The sequence below is a fragment of the Thamnophis elegans genome, chromosome 11 (assembly GCF_009769535.1).
Source record: "Thamnophis elegans isolate rThaEle1 chromosome 11, rThaEle1.pri, whole genome shotgun sequence".
Classification (NCBI taxonomy): domain Eukaryota; kingdom Metazoa; phylum Chordata; class Lepidosauria; order Squamata; family Colubridae; genus Thamnophis; species Thamnophis elegans.
In genome coordinates, this window is record NC_045551.1 from 11,639,240 (window position 1) to 11,662,125 (window position 22,886).

The 22,886-nt window shown below is 40.9% G+C and overlaps 1 protein-coding gene across 5 annotated transcripts in view; it reads right to left on the minus strand.

Moving 5' to 3' along the window:
- RABGAP1L (RAB GTPase activating protein 1 like) overlaps positions 1–22,886 on the minus strand; it is a 198,861-nt gene that overhangs the window by 93,275 nt on the left and 82,700 nt on the right. For all 5 annotated transcript variants that reach the window (XM_032226745.1, XM_032226746.1, XM_032226744.1 and 2 more), the window contains exon 13: positions 11,252–11,365. In XM_032226745.1, the coding sequence (XP_032082636.1) occupies positions 11,252–11,365 (114 nt within the window). The remainder of the gene's footprint in view (positions 1–11,251; positions 11,366–22,886) is intronic.

Sequence of the window (22,886 nt, forward strand, 5' to 3'; positions counted from 1 at the left end):
ACTCCCAGAATTCCACAGCCAGGCATGCTCAGTTCCGATTTAAAGTGACAGCATTTGTTTTTCTCCTTTGATAAATAAGTTTCCTTCTTTATTTTTATTTTTCTTCTCCCTTCCCCTTTCTCCCTCTCTCCCTCCCTCCCCCCTCTCTCAAACACACACACACACACACATAGTTGCACCAGGAGAATGAAGTTTGAATTCCTCCCCCTTCCTCCGACCCACACGTACCTTTTCCAGCTGTTTCAGAGAGGATTTCAACTCTGCTCTTGCCTGTCATCATGAAAAGAAAAAAAATGTAAAAGGAAAAAGGCAAGAGCTGAGGTCAGGCTGAGCTAGTTGCTGCCAGAGTCACCGAGGATGACTCTGCTTAACTGTTTAAAAAAGCCTCTAAAAAAGTGCCCTCTACAGGAGGAGGCAGGAGAACGGCATGCCTCACCTCCGTCAGGAATTTTTCGGCTTTTAACCCTTGCTTAACTCTGCTCGAGTGATCATAAAACGCCTAAAATCAGACTAGATGAGGCACGTCGTTCTCCTGCCTCCTCCTGTAGAGGGTGCTTTTTAGAGGCTTCTTTAAATAGTTAAGCACTAAGCAGAGTCATCCACGGTGACTCTAGCAGCAACTAGCTCAGCCTGACCTCCGCTCTTGCCTTTTTCCTTTTACATTTTTTTTTCTTTTCATGACGACAGTGGTGAGGCTCTGCCTCCCCTGACTGCATGTCCCTGCACCCCATGCACGCTCCCTGACCCTCGTTGCACCTCCCTCACATCATTGTAGACCCTATGGGTCTGTCTTTAACAGAAACTCAAAAGCTTTGCCATGTTCTTTTTCCCTCTGCTGACCAAGAAGGCTTGGCCCGGTCCTTCATAAGACTGCTGTTGCATGCACAAGGCTTTCTTCTCCAAGCCGCACACAGTGATTTTCTTGCAAGACCCGGGAAGACCCGTTGTCTTCTAGGTCAGCAGTTGCCTCACAAAGGGCAAAGTACACCTTGTCAGCAGCAGGAGCAAGAAGACGGTAATGGTGAGCTGTGGTGCAGAATGCAGGGTGGCCAGGATTTTGGAGTAGATGGATGATAGCAAGGGCAACTGGGTTCCACCACAAATGCGCGTACGACAAAAGCGCGTGTGACTAAACCGCGGTGACAAAACCGCACCATCAAAACCGCGGAAACGAATGAGCGCTGAAGCGCGCCGACAACAGCGCGCCGACAGAAGCGCGCTGTAACATAACCCTAAAAATAACCCTAAACCTAACCCTAAACCTTACCTTAACTTAAATCGCGCTTCTGTCGGCGCGCTGTTGTCGGCGCGCTTTTGACATCGCGGTTTTAGCACCGCAGTTTTGTCGGCGCGCTTTTGACGTTCGCGGTTATGTCATGCCACAGGGCAACTGCAGCTGCCCTGTAGTGGGCTGGGTGGCTGAAGCTTTCTGGGGTAGCAACAACACCCTTTACGCTGCACTGCTGGGCCAAGTTGGGATTGGGCTTCACACTCTACTGCAACTCAGGGAATCCTTGCAGCCACAGAGCCACGGTGCATCAAGAAGTCCCATGTTGCTGGGGCTTCCTGATGTGCTTCGGGTTTGCGCCATGCTGCTGGGGCTTCCTAGGCATGGCAGATTTGCACCATGCTGCTGGATTACGATAGAGGGTGATGTTTCGGGGGGGGGGAGAAGGATATGGCTTCATGCTGTGGCTCAGAGCTTCTTGCAGCCCAAGAGCCACAATGAGTCACAGTGTCTTCTTTCCTCAGTCTTCCTGTACTCATACACATGCATCCCACCTCTTCTTTATCCAGCCTCGCCGAGCTTGCATCACATTTTAGCAATCCCCAACTTCTGCACAGTTATGCTGGGTCTTCCAGGTCAACACTCTACCTTCCTTATCTGGAATTCACTTTGCTTTCCCCTTAATGGCCTATGCATCTGGAGTTACTATGGTAACTGAGATTGCCGGACTTGTCACCACTAACCATGTGACATCGTGCTTTACAATTGCTTAGTGACCGGAATTCCAGTCCCAACTGTGCTTGTAAATCAAGGACTACCTGTATTATCCTAGTAATACAGAACCATCTTCTCCAGGTAAAACTGATCCATCTTGTCTATTCCTCCTGAGTAGGGATGTGAGCCAGAAGACAAGGTTATTTTATTATGGCTCCCTCCCAGTGGAAAAGCCTATTCTCAGACATCCAGATGGCATCCTCCCTGATGATATTTAGGCAGGCAGTGAAGCCACAGCTGTTTCATAGAGCTTTTAATCTGTTATTTTAACCATGAAGTTGCTGATAGTTAACAAACACTGTGGGAGGTGAATACTTTATTACAGTTATTGGGATTTTTGATTGTATTTGTAAACCTTTGATAGTCCAACCGTATAGAGAAGAGTTCCCCAACCTCGGGGGGAGGGGGGATGAGGAGAGAGGATGGTTCTGTAAAATGATGGACAAGTGCATGTACACGCACATTGGACAAGTACATGTGCATGCCCAGCTCCATTTGCATGAGCCATTGCTCATGTAAATGAATCATGTGCACCCATGCTTGCCTGCTGCTCGTACAAATGGGGATGCGCACACATGTGATCACCCACCATATCCGCAGCCCAGTTCTGAAAGGTTCAAGACCCAGTAGTGGGCCGCGGCCTGGAGGTTGGGGACCTCTGGTATATAGTACCAAAAGAGAAAAAAATCAGCCAGTAAGTAGATATGTCTACAGGGAAATATAAACCATCTATATTCAGAATCTAGGCACCCTTCCACATTCAGCATTTTCTCAGGAACTGTCACTTTTTTAGTCTCATTTTTTATGATACCACAGTATTTATTGATTTATATGTATATTTATATCCTGTCTCCTTTAGTTTACTTACTTTTTTTTTCATCTTTCTTCTACAAAGACTTTTGAGCTAACTAAAATTCTGGTTTTAATTTTAGTATTTGTGCCTCCCTACTATTTCAGTAAAAAAAAAAAATCCCACATAATGCTTAAAAAACAGTGTACAGCAAGGGTGTCAAACACATGGACTATGGGTTCGATGTGTCACGTGTTGGCCACACCCATCTCTAGTTTAGCGAAGGGAGGGGAAGTTGCAATATGTCATGTGATGACAACACAATGTTGCAAGTTTGACACCCGGGTGTACAGGTAGTCCTCAACTCACAACCACAATTCAGCCCAAAATATAGGTTGCTAAGTGAGAAATTTGCCCCATGTTACGAATTTTCTTGTCACATCTGTTAAGTTAAATCACAGCAGTTGTTAAATTAGTAACACAGTTAAGTAAATCTGATCCACATTGACTTTGCTCACCAGAAAGAGATTCATAGGACTAAAATAGAGTAAAATTGTCTCATTTTATTTGAATTTTCCTGAGGCTGGAGGGTGGAACTCCTGGCTGCGAAAAGGGAGTGAAAGAGATCCCTAGGACTACAATAGAGTAAAATTGTCTCATTTCATTTGAACTTTCCTGAGGCTGGAGGGTGGAGCTCCTGGCTGCAAGAGGGGAGTCAAAGAGATCCATAGGACTATGGTAGTAGCCCGCGCACCTAACGCCGTGTGAATCATATATCTATAAACCAAAAATAGCAATAATACATTCTGTGTTAGTGCGCTTGAGACTGTGATTTTATTTTACTTCAAATAATAATAATTTACTTCAAACCGGCTTAGGTCAATGTAATAGTTGTCTTGCACCTGTCTTTTGCAGTACTCTTTTCAAATTTGGATTCTGTCCTCTTTGGAAACAAATTACTAGACTACATAGACACATTACCTATCTTGAATCTCCAATCTGTACTCTCCAAGCAGAAATTAGGTGCCCAATTTGGCCATTCCACTGTATGGAGATGCCACGCTACTAGCCCCCTCTACCGCAAAGATCCCGCAAGAGAAGAGCAGTCTGGACAACCGTGGGATCTGGCAGGGTGAGAGCTGTGAACCATAAACGCAAAGCTTTTGCTGTGTCCCAGCATAACAGATATAGCGGCCTTGCTGACCTTAATGGGGACACTAAAGTGACAGGTCAAGGTTGTTGTGATGATGATGACTCAAATAAACAGGGGATCGTGGTCCAAAATGAAGAACTTACTTCGGAAAGGCAAAAGGGTGAATCAGGTATCCCACATCAGTCGCACAAGAAGAGCAAGGTATCCAAAAAGAGAAGTCACCTTCTGGTTGGTGATTCAATCGTAAGAGATGTAAATTTAGGAAAGGCTATGGAGGTTTCGAAAGAGGTCAGGTGTCTGCCAAGTGCTATTGCCAGCAGAGACAAGAGGCGTAGTCTTAAGATAGTCAAGAATGCAAGTAAGGACTGTGATGTTGATGCTATTATACATCTTGGCACAAATGATCTGTCCCAAAAAGATGTACTTTCTGTGAAGAGTGATTTCCAGAGCTTGGGGTATGAACTTAGTAGTATATGTTTTAGGCTTATCTTTTCAGAGGTTTTACCAGTATATAAGGAACAAAAAGTGAAGGGCCAGTTTGTAGCAGAGTTTAACGTGTGGCTAAAGGAGTGATGTAAAAGGGAAGGCTTTGGTTTTATTAGTCATGATGTCTGCAGCTGGTCCAATGAAAAACTGTTCAAAAGAGATGGTTTGCACCCATCCAAGAAAGGGACTGAGTTACTTGGCATTAAATTCACAGATTTTCTGGATAAATATTTAAACTGAACAGCGGGGACAGAAAATTAATTGATACAGAACATTTCTGTCCCCAGCAATCTAAGACTCATAGGGTTATTAGTGCATGTAACATAGATATTTGTGCGGGTAAGATTATCACTCCTGCTGTCAAGCAAAACAAAGCATTTAATAATGAGTGCCATACCATGTGCACAAATCATACAAGTGGCAAGAAAACAGGGGCAGTCAGGCATAACACAGGTTATGTAAACACAGGATCAATCAAATGTCTATACACCAATGCACAGAGTATGAGGAATAAACAGGGTGAATTAAGACATTCAAGTAAATGAGGGCAGATATGATATTGTTACAAAAAATTGGTGGGATGAAACCCACAATTGGAACATACAGCTAGGATTTAAATTATTTAAAAGAAATATAACAAATAAAACAGGAGCTGGAGTTGCACTATATATAAGAAATAACTACATCTCTACAGAAATAGAGCACAACAATGATGAGAACTATCTTGAATGCATTTGGGTCAATATTAAAGGTGGTGGGGGAACGACATTGCCATAGGTCTATACTACAGGCACTCAACCAAGCAGAGGAAGTAGATGAACCTTTTGCTAGTCAGCTAACTAAGGTATGTAGGAAGCACACCACAATAGTAATGGGAAATGTTAACTACCCTGACATCAACTGGGAAACAAACTCTACACCAAGTGGAAGATCCAACAGGTTCCTAACGAACCTAGCAGACAACTTTGTTTCCCAAAAAGTAAAGAAGGGAACAAGGGGATCGGCCATATTGGACTTAATTCTCACTAACAGAGGAAATGATAGAAGGTGTTGAAGCTACAGGAGCCTTGGGGCAAGCGATCATGCAATACTGAAATTCAACATTATGCAAACATAAGTAGTAGAACAAAGTCAAACTACAGTATTGGACTATACGAGAGCTAATTTCAATAAACTTAGAGAGAGTGTGGGAAGGATTCCATGGATGAGAATCCTCAAGGGAAAAACAACTCAAGAAGCTTAGGAAATTTTGAAAAATGAAATAATAAAAGCCCAGTCTAGCATAATACCAATGAAGAAGAAAAATAACAGCTCCCAAAAGAAACAAGCATAAAGAACTGTCTGACAAATCGAAAGACAAAAAGGATAAATATAAAAAGTGGAAAGAGGGGGACATAGCTAAGGCAGAATCAGGGGTGGGTTCCTGCCAGTTCTAACCGGTTCGGTAGAAGAGGTTCCACAAATTTACCATGCTGTTTAGAACTGGTTAGAATGCTTGGCTCGCTCCCCCCATCAGACACAATCTCCTTTCATTCTCCCTCTGCCTCATTCACTCGTTCGGGCAGCAGAGAACGAAAGGAGATCGCATAACCGAGGGCAAAGGAGCCAGCAGCCTCCTTCATTCAAATGTTCAGGCAGTGGGGGGGGGGGCTTTCTCGCACGCCTTCTTTCTTTCTCCAAAGGCGTGTGAGAAAGCCCCCACATTGTCTGAATGTGTCCCAGAACTGCACCGTTAGGTAAGGGAAGCAGGTCTTGGGAGAGACCTTCTGTCCCCCTCCAGAGAGCCCATGTTGAAAGACAGGAGGGTGGGCTGGTTTGAATGGGGGAGAATGGGCAGTTTAGTGGCCCGCCTTAATGCTAGTTCGGGCAGGTGGAGAAAGGAGGCATGCAATAGTCAAGGGTGAAGGTGCTCCCTTTCGTCCTTGCTGGCAGGGGTGCTTTATCACAAGCCTCCTTCTTTCTCTGCCTGCTCAAATTAGCAAAGGACGTGCTGGCCCCAAACCGCCCGCTCATCCGCATTCAAACCAGCCCGCCCCTTTTGTCTCCCGGCATGGGCTCTCTGGACTGGCTTCCTTCCATTAGATCTTTCTGATGTTTTGTATGTTTTCTTTCTACGGTAGAAAACACAATAGAAATCCATGACAACTATCTAGAATGCTGTTGCACAAGGCAATCCAAAGCTCCTCAAAATGCTGCTGCCAAATTGCCATTTTTGGTGTTAATGAATAAACAATTAAATAAATTGGGAGGAATCATCTTAGTTCCATTTCATTAAATGTTAATTCAGCTAAATATATATTTGGCCCAATCTACTTCCTTGGTCTGCTGCTGCTTATTTGTAGTATTATGAAGTCCAGAATGTCATCCAAAGCCCTGTTGTGTCTGAAACAGAGGTGGGTTCCTACCAGTTCGCACCTATTCGGTAGAACCAGTTCATCAAATCTACCGAACCGGTTGGAAGAGGTTCCACCAGTGGACCCGGACAGCAGGCAACACCTACAGAAGAGGTTCCAAAAAATTTTGAAACCCCCACCGGCAAGGATCTTGTAACTTGACAGCTTTAAGACTTGCATGCTTCAATGCCAGAGTTTCTGAATAGCTACTTGGACCGACCTAAGTACTAATTCATAATTTCATATCTGGTCACATGGGCGGCAAGCCACTCCCATCCGGTCACATGGGTGGCAAGCCACTCCCACAAAGGAGGCCACACCTACAGAGTAGGTTCCAACGATTTTTGAAACCCACCACTGGTCTGAAATCTGAAAAGCTACTGTGCACCCTAATCTATATAGAATGTAATAAGTCTGAAAAATCTTTACTAAAACAAAAGAAACAATTAGAGGAAAACCCTTAACATTTGTTATTAACGTCCTAGAATTACATATTTGTTTAAAATGAGAAATTACTCTGTATGTACAGGTCTTGGTCTCCAGGCAATTTTTTTATAGCAAAACAAAACCTCAATGTTGCAACAAGAATAAGTGAAGGACACTTATTAAGAAGAGCAATCTTTTTGGCAGTTTGGATTTATTTTTGTAGGCATTCAAAAGATGTAGAAATCAGGGATGTAATAATCAGTTATGTTGTGGCCAGGCTGAATTGGACTTTTGGGCTGGGGAGGGTTAATTAAGAGGCAAAATGGAAAGCAGAATATGGCTAATATTCAAAAAGTTATTCGTCTTTTTTTCCCTCAAAAAAACCTCTTCCCAAATAGGTTAGGACTATACTTTCCTTTTATCTTTTTGATAAATTATTAACAAACTGGCACACATACAGTCTACTAAAACATATTGAGGTTTCTCAATTATAACCACAATAAATTGTTTCTGATTAGCAGAGATTGCTAACTTGGGAGTGTAAACAACGGGCCTCACATTAAACTGTTTCAGCCACAGGAGTCCAAGCAGCTGAAAATCATTACTTTCTTCCAATTATTTTGGTTTCCTGGGGGAAAGGTATCTGTACTACACATGCAAGCAAGAAACCAGGTCACCAATATTATTTCATAATGTAGTACAACACAGAAAATCAATAATTTTACACGGTGGGCAAAAAGGCAACGTTGCAGATTCTCTACCATACTTTCATAAAGGAAGACTCTGTGTGCTAGCCCCTTCTACGTGCCTGGAAAGCTTCTGGGCACTTAGGAATATTAATTAATGAAGATAATACGCAATTCCCTTTCCAAATTAACATTTGGCCTGAGCTCCTTTCTGTCCTCACTAACGCTCTGGGGTGAATCTAGCCATCTGACCCTCACCTCTTAGATTAGAGCAGCAGTTTTCAAAGTGTGGTTCAAGGATCCTTAGGGGTCCTCAAAACCCTTTCAGGAGGTCCACAAGGTCAAGCTTTCTACAATTGAACTTGCTGGATGCTGGCTGGATGAATAGTCACTAAAAGAAATCACAACAGTGCTACTTGCCAATAATATAGTAACTTGCTGACTTAAAAACTAGCCCCACAGCCCTGAAGATGGAATTAATATATTGTCTTCAGAATTGTACTTTTCCATATACAAATGTGTTCTGACCCCCCTCGTCCCACACCTACACACACTCTGAGCCAAGGATAAGTTACGGCATTTAATTAACAGACAGACAGGTCCTTGGCAGCAAACCGGCACAGACAAGCTTGGGCAGCAATCTGGCACAGATAAGGCTTGGCAGCAATCCAGCCTGCCAAGCTCACCATGTTCTCCGACATTAGTTCCTGCGTTGACTTCTGCAAGAGGGGCATGTGCACAAGCTGTCCTTTTATAGTCTGGAGAGGAGCCTAATGACCACCAGCTGAGTGCAATTACCTCCTGTAATTGCGTAATTGTTCCTTACACCTATTAGCTCTCCGATGCCGGGCATCTAGGAACAACTCCATTGGCTCCTCCCCATTGCTGACGTCCGGATCTCACTCCCTTGTCTCCTCCCCACTGCTCCAAGGCTCAGGTGTCTCCTGGGGGCCAACCAGCCTCTCTGCGCCCTGCTCTGAGTCAGGACCCTGTCCAGGGTCCTCCACATCCTCCAAAGCCGACTCATAGGGCCCCTCGCTATCGGAGTCTGGTGACAGCTCCAACGGCTCCTGCTGGGCCACAACACAAATGGATGAATCTATAGACATGGCTGGACGTCTTGTACTTGTATAACTCATCTGATTATCAGCATCAACTAATGATTGAAGATCTTATTTTATGTGAATGCTTGGCAACAAACACAAGCGATGCTGAAATATTCAGTGCCAAATAACTTTTTTTTTTTTGCATCTCATACTTTATCCTGAACAACTGTGTGAACATTTGCACTGACGGTGCAAAAGCAATGGTAGGGAAAACTGCTTGCACCCTAGTATAACAGAATAACATATTGGAAGGGACCTTGGAGGAGTAGGAGATCCTATATCATTTCAAAATGGCTGTCCAATCTCTTCTTAAAAGCATCCAGAGAGAGAGTACCCACAACTTCTGAAGGCAACCATTCCATTAGTTAATTCTTCTCACTGTTATGAAATTTCTCCTTAGTTCTAGATTTTCTCTCCTTGTTTAGTTTCCATCCATAGTTTCTTGTCTTGCCTTCTGATGCTTTGAAAAATAGATTGAGCCCCACTTACCGAGGTGGCACAGTGGTTAAATGCAGCACTGCAGGCTACTTCAGCTGACTGCAGTTCTGCAGTTCGGCTGTTCAAATCTCACCGGCTCAGGGTTGACTCAGCCTTCCATCCTTCCGAGGTGGGTAAAATGAGGACCCAGATTGTTGTTGGGGGCAATATGCTGACTCTGTAAACCGCTTAGAGAGGGCTGAAAGCCCTATGAAGCGGTATATAAGTCTAACTGCTATTGCTATTACTTGCGGTAGCCTGTCAAATATTGGAACACTGCTATCATATCTCCCCTAGTCTTTGTTTCTCTAGAATAGTCATACCCATTTCCTGCAATTGGTCTTCATATGTTTTAGCCTCCAAGCCCCTAAACATCTTTGTTGCCTTTCTCTGCACTTTTTGCAGAGTCTCAACATCTTTTTTAGAAAACAAGGCATAAAACAAGGCAGTTGAAAAGACTGTTCAAATACTCCTCCCTTTTCCAACAACATATTTGTGTGAAGCAGACTTTTCTTTATATACTTCAATGAAAATAACATATCGCAGCAAATTGAACATAGAAGTAGATATGGGAATCCAGCTGTCTTCTATTAAAGAAGATATTAAAGAAACTTGCAAAAATGTAAAACGATTCTACTGTTCTTATTAAATGTGTGTTTGTTTTGGAAACTAGTTATTTTTCATTAAAATGTTACGTATGTTAACATGTAATGGGTTTGTTATTGTTATTTTTAAATTAAAAAATATTTTTAAATTGTATCAATTTTCATTTCTGTTATGGCAAATACAGTATCAATAGATATAACTTACATTTTTTAAAAGCTCTTTGGGATCCTTAGTGGTTTTTAAGAATGTAAACTAAAAGAGATGAGAATTGCTAGGCCAGAATACCTATTGGTTTAGTGGATATTCGATAATACCCACTGTCTAATAGGACAGAGGACACCAGGTTTCCTCTTTTGGGTGATTATTTCAGAGATATTTCCTTCTTTAAACAGAGAATCAGAATTGTCACAAGTGGGCAAAGAAGCAGTGGGAGCGAGAGCAACTTCTGACTTCCTCCTGGTTTCCCCACGGAATATCCTTGTGGGGAGCTGGCAGGGAACATCAGAAATCTAATTAACTCCCTCCCTCCTGCTAATTACTGCTGATGCCCCCATTTACTTTCCTTGTGGGAAACTTTCAGGAAGAAAGTTACAATAAATAAAGAAGCAGGTAGGAAATTGCAAGTCCAAGGCCGGCCAGCAGATAAAGTAGCTGCTGCCAGGTGGAAGAGGGAGTAAGGAAATGTGCAAGGGTACAGGTTGGGAAGAGTATGCTATGTGGGTTTGGAAGGATTAGGTAGTGGGGAGGTGGACAGTGTGGATCAAGAAGGATGCATGGGGAAAGGAGGAGCTGACATTGCAACGACACGACGTGCGATCTTGGAGCTCCAAGATCGCAGTTGATACTTTTGCCGCTGGATGGTCCTTTTGGACCTAAACAGTCCCAAAGAGACAGTGATAGGGAAGAGTACGTCCTGCTGATCTCAGGGACACCGCAAAGTCCCTGATTGATCCAGGAGAAGCTTTTCTTGCCTAAATTTGACTTCTTTCCAGAGACAGAAGCGCAGCCATTGAAGCTGCTGAAGTTGGGACAGCTCCAGAATGGGAGGAAAATGGGAAATGGAAAATGTATGCAACAAACCTATGTAACTTCTTAACAAAACTCCAAGATATTTGAGCAGCTATACCTTACAAATCTTATATAGAGAATCCTGTCCATCTCCTCCAGTATCTTTAAAATATTCATGTGCTGGAAATGTACGATGAATGTCTCGTGTAATGACACTGTCCTGGGAAGAATCCTGCAAAAAGAAAGGAAAGAGAAAATCCAAAGCATATTAAATTTGGGTAGCAGAACACAGTTATTACAATATAAATCATGTGCTTGGCAAATTTTATAACCACTATATTCCTGTATTTAAAATATGTTGACAATCAGAGCAGGATGGGATCCGGATTATTCTACTGTATAATGCATGCAAACTAAATAAATGTTTGCTTCTTACAAAATAAAAAGCATTCCTTTTACTTTCTTATGACATATCCTGGAAGAATCTGCTTTGGATAAATTATTAAAAATAATTCCTGCTTGAGTTACAATTAACAGAAAATTACCTTAGCTGATTAATAAATTGTTGTAATCCTATATACTTTTCCATTATTAATTATTTATAAATAGAACTTTCTTCCTTTAATATATACAGAATATATAGCAATAGCAATAGCAGTTAGACTTATATACCGCTTCATAGGGCTTTCAGCCCTCTCTAAGCGGTTTACAGAGTCAGCATATCGCCTCCACAGTCTGGGTCCTCATTTCACCCACCTCGGAAGGATGGAAGGCTGAGTCAACCTTGAGCCGGTGAGATTAGAACCGCTGAACTGCAGATAACAGTCAGCTGAAGTGGCCTGCAGTACTGCACCCTAACCACTGCGCCACCTCGGCTCTTCCATATGTCTGGAGAAACTAATTTATTAGTATGCATTGCTAGTTGTTTCCAATTCCAATACATCTTAATCTTCCACAACAGATTTAGACTTCGAAATTATTTTTAAATTTGAGAAAGAAAAAGAACATCTTGCTGGTTTCAGAAATTGAACAATACTGGAAAGCAAATATTAACTTAAAATGTGAAATGTTAAGTTTGAGTTATCAGGCAATTACAAATGAGGCATGAAAAAGCACAGGGCTTTTATGTTCTACTATTTACTATGACTCCGGGCAAACTATGCATGTATTAAGAAAGCATCAACAGTCTCTTGCAAAAAATATAAATATTTTAATACACAATTAGAGCAACCTAAATCCAGATATATTGCCAAGCTAATTTTTAGTCTAATTTAATTGCAGAGTCAGTCATAGCAATTTTCATTTGTGATATGGATTCAAATAAGAATAGTCTTCACACCTGAATCTCATTTAATTGCAATAGAATAGAATAGAATAGAATAGAATAGAATTCTTCATTGGCCAAGTATGATTGGACACACAAGAAATTTGTTTTTGGTGCATATGCTCTCACTGTACATAAAAAGAAAAGATACATTTGTCACACATCATAAGGTACAACGCTTAATGATAGCCATAGGGTACAAATAAGCAATCAAATCATACTAGGAAACAATCAATATAAATCGTAAGGATACAAGCAACATAGATACAGTCATGAGGGGGAGGAGATGGGTGATAGAAACAATGAGAAGATTAATAGTAATAGTAATGCAGACTTAGTAAATAGTTTGACAGTGTTGAGTGAATTATTTGTTTAGCAGAGTGATGGCGTCCGGAGGGGGCGGGGGAACTGTTCTTGTGTCTAGTTGTTCTGGTGTACACTGCGTCATTTTTAGGATAGGAGTTGAAACTATTTATGTTCAGGATGTGAGGGATCTGTAAATATTTTCACAACCTTCTGTTTGACTTGTGCAACTGGTTAAAACAAGTAGTCTCTAATGGGGCTCTTCAATGTGATTGGTCAGATTCATTTTTTAATCTTTCTCCAATAGCACTCTTTCTTCTGCTGTTTTCATTTCCCAGAACTCTTCAGTAAACTAGATAACCTCCAGGATCATTGAACAGAGAGAAGTCCTACAAGAGTAATCTGATCTAACATCCTTATTGTATAATCATTTCAAGCCACACTGCCTACCAGATCCTCAGAAAAAAAAATACAAGCTCCCTTTGAATTAATTAGTTGCCAGGAATGAACCAAAATAATAGCTTCAACTTCTTTTCATTAGGGGGAATAAAGTTCAGAATGATCAGAGTTGAATGCTGATTGATGAAAAATGACTGATAGTAATGCTTTTCAACTCTCAAAATAATGTGGCAATTGCCTTAAGATAAATCCCAAACCTGATGAGTGCTCACTAGCCTATGTAGAACCTTGGTGATCTGGGTCAGGTCCATGACTGCTACCTCACAAAATTCTTGAGCTCTTTCGTTCTCTACTGTATAGAGAGGCGAGATGAAGCCTCCCACAGTCATAAATCTAGAGGACTCCACTATCAAGCCTTTAGCGGAATCAGGCAGCATAGAGAAATCATTTGTAACAATTGTAGCAATCCCAAGTGTTCCTTAGAACCAGTGGTGGGATTCAGCCAGTTCGCACCTATTCGGGAGAACCGGTTGTTAATTGTCTAAGCAATTGGGAGAACCGGTTGTTGGAAGAAATCTCCTTTTGTTTTTTTTTCCACTTTGCAGGGCTAATCCTGTAAGGAAGGCAGGAAGGAAACATTCTGGTGTTGTTTCTAGCATAATTTTTATCCACCTGCTTACAGAAACTGCCTCTCCGGTTAATCCTTATTACATTGTAACAGCTAAGATGAAGCACCAATTGACGTGAGTGATGTTGAGTTGGCCATGCCCACCCAGTCACATGACCACCGAGCCCCACCTACACAGGTGGTCATTAGGGCAGAGAACCGGTTGTTAAATTATTTGAATCCCACCACTGCTTAGAACCTAACTTCAACAAGAAGACCTAATATCCAATTATCTGTGGTGTAGTGCATAAAATAATAGGGTATAATGCAACAAATTGCTATCAGTAATCCTGCAGAAATCTCTGCTTCATTTCAAATTTTATATACTTTCTGAAACAAATATAAAGCCCACAGATGGCATACATTTCTTAAGTCAAAACTAATGAAATTGAACTTTACAATACGCTAATTGGTAGAATATATTCTGCTCTCATTTCATTATAAGAGGTTCTGCAGTCCATGAAGTCATAAATAAATTATAAAATGTGAATGTAATGATAATATGTATTCTATTTTTAACAACGTCAACATATAACTGCATTATCAGAATAAAGCTACAAGTTTAACTTGTTTCACAGTTAAAAACAAAATTCAAGAGATTTATTACAAAATTATGACATGTAGGTTTTAAAATGCAACTAACAGCTTGTTAATCAACATGTTTAAAAATATTGAACAGCAAAGAGTAAAACAAATTAAAGTAGAATTAACACTGGCATTTTGACTATTTAAAACATGCATACTATAGTTTGTGCTTTTTGTTCAATTGGAAGAACAAAAGCAGCACATTAAAAAGAATTTAGGTGATGATATTTTATACATCATTTAACATTGCTTGAATTAGAAATAATTAATCTTTAACTCTTTCTTTTCCTCTACAATAAAGACCTGGAAAATTATTATATAAATATTTATTCATTTAACAACATTTATCGCCAAAGGAAGGAGAGGGGTCAGGATAAAATGCAACATATTTTTCCCTGCACAACTTGCTCCCCAAGAATTAAAAAAAAAAGTGGTTGAATGGTCTCTCTCTATACACATTTAACTATAGATGCTTCTATCTACACTTTCTGGGTTTTAATAAAGTGCAGAGCAAAATAGAACTGGACTATGACTGATGAGACTTAGATTAAAGTATCTGCAGCCTTGAATCTCAGGATCAAATCAGTAACTATCCTTTGCTGTTTACTTCTCTAACAGGTTGAAGGAAAATAACATTGAAGAAATAACCATGCATTTTACTTTGAGCAGCTTGGTAAAGAGGCAGAGTAGAAATTTTGGTGAAAGCCCCACACACCATTATTACAATTTATATCCTGTGTGCTGTTTCCATTAATCTCCTCTGTTTCATGGAACGAAGACAGATGCCTGGAAACTGACCATGGTGAAGCACCAAGAGAGAAAGGGGTTTTGTGTGAATTCATTGATGCTCTGCTGAAGATCCAAAGATACAATAATTTCTTCATTGTGGTTTCTGATTCAAATCAACAGCAACAACTTGGAAATGAATAGGGACCACATCACCAGAGGGGGAAAAAATGCATCTCTAATAATGCATCATTGGAGGTGGGGGGCATGAAGTTCAAATCAATAGTGTTAATTGATGGACAAAGCATTTAATCAGGTTGCAATTCAGAGTCTTAGTTCCAAAGAAAGGGATATATGAAAGGGGCCACTGATTCTGGTGGAAACACCTCTCCTGAAAAAGATCAAAGATGCTTTACTCCCTCCCCATACCACGAGGCACTGAGGCTAAAATTTTCTTGGGACTCTGAGTGCAGAGTAACAATTGCTCATCCCTTTAGAATGGACAAGTTAATAATAATTATTAATAATTTTTATTATTCTTATATTGTATATAATATTCCAATTATTGTTCTTCCCATTAACTATTTTCTTATTAATGTAGTATATTAATAAGACACACTAACAATTTTTAAACAGATTTTGTAACTGAGTAAAAATTCTTTTCGCCTGTTTTGTAAGGGGTAGGAAATTAATATAGCGGTATTATATTAATCAGCATTCAACTAAGGAGGATGTTATGTATAGACGTGTTCTTCTTTTTTAAGATACTTTTTCTTTTTAATACCTTGGTGTTGTGGGGCTGGGTTTTGGGGGGGGGTGTTTTGTATCTTAACGTCCCTTGAATAAACTAAATATTATTATAAAAAAGAATGGACAAGCGATTGCTCTCCTGGGGCTTCCAGTATGGCCCCAACTGGTTCAAAAATCTTGTGTTATTAAAAAAAAAAAGGTGAATAATGAGGACCAGAACTGGATGAAAAGATGAAACACAATTTGGAAGAAAAGGCACAATACAATGGCTGTGGAATGCAGTATTTTGAAATGAAGAACGCTGCATTTATTCACCAGCCAGATGAGGAGGTAGAGGGCTGACTTAACTGTCCATTGATCAAAGGGTTCCACAACAAAACCGTGAAGCCCTTATCCGCGCCGACATAAGTGCGGAGGGCAAATCCGTGCCGTCCGAAGCGCTAAGGAAAAAGGCGACCCTACCGCGATAACATAACCGCGGAGGGCAAATCCGCGCCTTCCGAAGCACTCAGCACCCTAAACCTAACTCTAAACCTAACCCTAAACCTAACCCTAAACCTAACCCTAAACCTAACCCTTAACCTAATCCTAAACCTAACCCTTAACCTAACCCTAAACCTAACCCTAAACCTAACCCTAAACCTAACCCTAACCTAACCCTAAACCTAAAACAAACCCCTAAACCTAATCCTAACCCTTACCTTAATTTAAATCGGCTTTCTGCCGCCGCGCTGTTTTAAAGCGCCCTTCTGTCACCTCACTGTTGTCGCGGCGGTGATGACGTCGCGGCTTTAGCGACACGGTTTTTTCACCGCTATTTTGACGAGCACGGTTTTGTCGTGCCACGGATCAAAGTTTCTGGATGGGAGCATTACCAATGCAGACCAAAAGCTTCAATTAGAAATGAGAGATGAGATTGATGGATTCATTTAAACTGAATGAATGCTTTGAGTAGACAATACACAGGAAGAGCCAATGACTTGGAGAAAAGGCAGACCAAGGCCACCCTGCTTCAGTTTTTATGTAAATGTGGTGAAGAGTTCACATACTAAAGGCAAGCTGTTTCAGTAAGTACAAGGAAATAATTCCACTTGGCTATATTGGTTGCTGAGACAAACTTCTTGTCTGACAAAGAATAATCAGTTAAGTTCAAATCCTCTATATATCATTTGACACTGTAAGAGAAGGAGGAGGTAGATCTTGTCTCTGTGTGGAGAAAACAGATCTGTTCCTTCTGGGAGAAGATACTTTCAGTGCAATAGAAAAATGAAAATCCTGAACTGTATCAATCAGGGTCACCAAATAGTTGTTGTTCAAAACGTTTCCAAGGAAACACATAAAGTTTGTCCAGAAGAAAAGGAATCCATCCCCTTTTTGTCTTGGATCCCCCTTCTTTCCCTCTTGTACAGCCAAAGAAAAGTACAGAAGTACAGAAGCCATCCAGGGCCTACACTAGAGGTATCAAGCTCAAGGCCTGCAGGCGAGATCCAGCCCGCGGGGTGCTTAGATCTGGTCCACAGGGCCGCCCCGGAAACAGTGAAGGTGGTGTCCGTGATGCCCATGGTGTCTCTGCCAGCAAAAACAGAGCTCTGTTTTCAGTCACGACAACCTCCTGCAGTCCTCTGCCAGTGAAAACGGAGCTCGGGGACCATGCCCACCAGTGGTGGGATCCAGCCAGTTCGCACCTATTCGGGAGAACCTGTTGTTAACTTTCTAAGCAGTTCGGAGAACCGGTTGTTGGAAGAAATCTCCTTTTGTTTTTTTTCCATTTTTACAGGGCTAATCCTGTAAGGAAGGCAGGAAGGAAACATTCTAGTGTTGTTTCTAGCCTAATCTTTATTGCCCTGCTTACAGAAACTGCCTCTCTGGTTACATTGTAACAGCTAAAGCAAAGCGCCCGTTGACGTGAGTGACTTTGAGTTGCCTACGCCCACACGGTCACATGACCACTGGTCCATGCCTACCCAGCTGGTCATTAGGGCAGAGAACCGGTTGTTAAATTATTTGAATCCCACCACTGATGCCTACCCTGACCACACCCACTTGGCCACAGTCACCCAGCCCCCAGGTGTCAAACACAACCCTGATGCGGCCCTCAATTAAATAGAGTTTGACACCCCTGGCCTACGCAATAAAAATAAATGCTGAATTATTCCTTTGAGTAAGAAAGTGAGAGAGGTATGCTTCCCTCCCCCAGAATGAATTCAGAACATGCATACCCAAAGCTATTTTCCTGTGTTCAGAAATCTTCCTTAAGACTAAAAATTTAGACTTTTTGTCGACAACATTGCCTCATCTCCTTAGTAACTGACAGCATTTCTTGTAACCATTTCTGCAGAACTTGCCTGAGGCAGGTTGGAAGGAGCTATAAATAGCACATTCTGCCATCTGTCTTTTTATTCCAGTGTTAGCACTGAATTTATGCTTCACTGATAACCACCCATGTGCTGCACCTCCAGCAGCTGTAAGCAATGGTAGCACAAGGCCAAGTTAATGAAAACAATAGAAACTTTTACTAATACAATTAGTCAACGGTTTGGTATTCATCATTTTTTTTAAAAATCATTGCGTTCATGGTACCAACATTAACAATCTGATTACATAACCTCTCCTAAAAAACACATTTAAGGTTTTTTCAGAGATTATGGAATGTGTTTTAGATATTAGATTAAATAATACATCAATTAAACTAGACAGTTTGCAACAGAGCAAAGATTATATTTAACCCTTATGAAACAAACCGATATCAGCTTCAAACATGCCTAAGGAAGGAAGGAAGGAAGAATAGAAGGGAAGCAAAATAAGAATCAGAATGTTAATAAAAGCTTTAAGAAAAAAACAAATATTAAAAAAGGTATGAAAAGAGAAGAACTATTTAGATTGGAAGTGGGATAGAATTCAGGTTATGAATTAGCTTAAAGGAGAAAGCAAGCCAATTCATTTTAGCAGTTAATGCAAAATATCTCTGAAACACACACGACAGTGTATCCCACTTTTCCCCCTCACATACTAATAGAAAATAACTTGATTTTTAAAAATTCATTTTTATCTCAGACCAAGCAACACCAGCCGTACCATTATTTTTTTAAAAAAAATTCTTCTTAGCCCCTAAGTTTCTCTGTTGATGTATATTTACCTCTTATTAATGCAATAGTTCAATAACGTTAAGTTTCTGCACACCACACAAACCTAATGTATCTAATTCCTCATAAACAGACTTATTAAATAAACTCTGATGTAAAGATAAAACACTTATTATAAATAGAGTCAATTCAAATTATTTATTACAGTCATAAGGCCAGAATAATACAACTTCTATTTCTAAGATTTTTAGATCATTAAAACATGGTAGTATGTTTTATTTGCAATGTTCTATTCTGTTTAAGGAGTTATTTTCAGGCTGACCTGTTCCTAATTCTCAGTTCTTGATAATGCATCCCCTTTCCCAGAAATGTCTAATTGATTTGTTACTAAAAAGCTCAGGTGCAATGATACCATGCAGCATTTATTTTTGTAATTTGTTTGTATCGCCTTAGCAACTTATTTCTCTTGCTTTAGGAAAGGCTGTGCAGGCAAAAGGTTCACGGCTGCTAGGAATAGGAGGATCAATATTTTAGACTACCTGCCCTTACTGTTACAGAAAACAGTAGCAATATTACTCTTGCAAATTAATCAGATTGCTCTTCTGTTGCACACTAAACATGGAATTCTTAGCATATGGAAATGCTTTTTATTTAGTACATGCTAATATCTTCTAGAAAGGCACTCTGAGGATTTTCATAACAGGATTCTTAATGACCAACCTCGCTGTTATTCATCATAGGCTTCATTATTAGAGTATTAAATCAAATGCTACAGACCAAATGATAGTCTAACCAGGAATTACAATATTTGGGTTTCCCAAAATATTATTGATTTGATTGATTTGATTTGATTAAGTTTGTATGCCGCCCTATTCCCGAGAGACTCAGGGCGGCTAACAATAAAAAGGGAAGGGATACAAAAAAATAAAATAAAAAAACAACAATTTAAAATTCTACAACAGCCGTAACCTCGAATGGGGCTGGATAGTTCAACAGCCCCAGGCCTGCCGGAACAGCCAGGTCTTACCGTATATACTCGAGTATAGGCCGACCCGAATATAAGCCGAGGCACCTAATTTTACCACAAAAAACTGGAAAAGTTATTGACTCGAGTATAAGCCTAGGGTGGGAAATGCAGCAGCTACCGGTAAATTTCAAAAATAAAAATAGATACCAATAATGTTTTTGAATATTTATTTCAAAGAAAAACAGTAAACTAGCGGTGTATTCAATGAAATACTTCACTCACCTCATGATGCTGATGTCCCGCTGTGATGATGATGTCCCGTGCAGCCGCGGGAGCGATGTCCCGCCTCCTATGACACACGGCACAGTGATTCCTATCATTGGATCACTGTACCAGAGGAGGTGGGACATCACTATGTGGCTGCTTGCCATAACAAGGAGGAGGTGGGACATTGTTGCAGAGCGGCAGGAGGGGGAGGAAGGGGAATCGTAAGACAGCCCTGCATTACATTAGAACGTGAGGAGGGGGGATGGTGCGGTGCGCGCTGCGCGGCAAACTGACACAGAGGGAGGGGAAACTCACAGGGGCACTGGGCCATTCACGAGTGTCACCCAGTGGCATGGCCCCGCCCCTTTTTCTCCTCCATTTCGGGCAAATTTTTCACTGACTCGAGTATAAGCCGAGGCAGCTTTTTTCAGCCCAAAAAGTGGGCTGAAAAACTAGGCTTATACTCGAGTATATACAGTAACTGCTTTGCGGAAGGCCGGAAGGGTAGTAAGGGTCCAGATCTCCACAGGGAGATCATTCCAGAGGGCCGGAGCAGCCAAAGAGAAGGCCCTCCCCCGAGGAGTTGCCAGCCGACATTGGCCGGGAGACGGAATCCGGAGGAGGCCTAGTGTGTGGGATCTAATAGGTCTTTGGGAGGTGACTGGCAGGAGGCGGTCTCTCAAGTACCCAGGTCCAATACCATGTAGGGCTTTAAAAGTAACGACTAGCACCTTGAAGCGTGTCCGGAGACCAATGGGCAGCTAGTGCAGCTCGCGGAGGATAGGTGTAACGTGGGTGTACCGAGGTGCACCCACAATCACTCGCGCAGCTGCGTTCTGGACAAGCTGAAGTATATTAGATATATTCCTCCTGTTTCCTCCTATTTTCTTTGGAATTAACAGAATAACAGAGTTCGAAGAAACATTGGAGGTCTTTTGTGTTCAGCCCTCTGCACTAGTAAGAGACTTACACCATTCTGGACAAATAGCTGTCCGATCTCTTCTTTAAAATCTCCGCTGATGGTGCACCCACTTCTTCTGAAAGCAAGCCATTCCACTTGTTAATAGTTCTCACTGTCAGTAAATTCTCCTTCGTTCTAGATTGGTTCTCTCCTTGCTTAGTTTCCATCCATTGCTTCTTGTTCTGCCTTTTGGTGGCTTGGTAAATAGGTTGACACACACACACCCCTTCTTTTTTGTGGCAGTTCCTCAAATACTGGAATATTGCTATCATGTCACCCCTAGTCCTTTTAACTAATCTAACATACCCAATTCCATTCCTCAGCCTCCAGCCCCCTAATCATCTTTGTTGCTCTTCTCTGGACTCTTTCCAGAGTCTCAACATTTTTTGTAATATTGTGATGGTCAAAACTGGATGCAGTATTCCAAGTGTGGTTTATCAAAATATTATAAAGTGGTACTAATACGTCACATGATCTTGATTCTATTCCTCTGTTAATGCACCCTAGGGATACATTGGCTTTTTTGGGGGGGGGTGTGTGATTACAGCACACTACTGGCTCATATTTAAGTAAACATCCACGGACTCCAAAATCCTCTCGCAGTTACTGCTATTGAGCCAGGTTCTACCTATTCTAAACCTGTACGGTTTTTTTGCACAAATGTAAATCTTTACTTTTCTCTATATTGAATTTCATTTGTTAGATATGACCCAGTGTTCAAGTCTGTCAAGTCCCTTCTGGATCTTGAGGCTATCTTCTGGGGGTGTTGGCTATTCCTACAGCTTGGTGTCGTCTGTAAATTTGATGAGTTCCCCTTCTATTCCCTCATCTAAATCATTTAAAGAATTGGGCCTAAAACAGAAATTAGGGTACTCCACTGCTTACTTCCCACCATTTAGATGTAGTTCCATTAAGGATTATATGTTGAGTGTTATTTGTCAGCCACCTGGTGATGATGCTGTCTATCCCATATTTTTCTAATTTACCAAAGAAATAGGTTGTCATTTACTTTCTCAATGCCTGAATGAAATCCAAATATACTATGTCCAGAGCATTTTGCTGGTCCACTAATTTAGTCACTTTCTCAAATAATAAGATTTGTTTGGCATGATCTGTTTTTGACAAATCCACGTTGGCTTCTGGTTATAACTCTGCTTGCTTCTATGTATTTGCAGATCTGTTGCTTGATTATCTTTTCCAGGATCTTATAATTAATTTAACAAAATTGGAAGGGACCTTGGAGGTCTACTAGTCCAACCCCCTGCTTAGACAGGAAACCCTACACCACTTCAGACAAATGGTTACCTAATCTCTTCTTTAAAATGTCCAGTGTTGGAACATTTACAACTTCTGGAGGCAAGTTGTTCCACTGGTTAATTGTTCTAAGGTATTGATGTCAGGCTGATTGGTCTTTAGTTTCCTGGATCATTCTTTTTTTAAAGATAGGAACTACTTCAGCTCTTTTCCAGTGCTCTGGTAGTTCCCTGGTGCTCCAGGATCTTTGAAAGATATGAAAGATATGTTTCAATAGTTCTTTTTTTTATTATCTTTATTACGGTCAAAGACCAGCAAAATACATTTGTTTTTACACTATATTAAAAAATGCTAACATTAAAATATAATTAAAAAGTATTGACATTAAAAGTGGATAATAACATTATGGTCCAAAGATTGTTAAAGGAATGTCCAGATAATTGGTACAAGATGGTACTATACTGTAG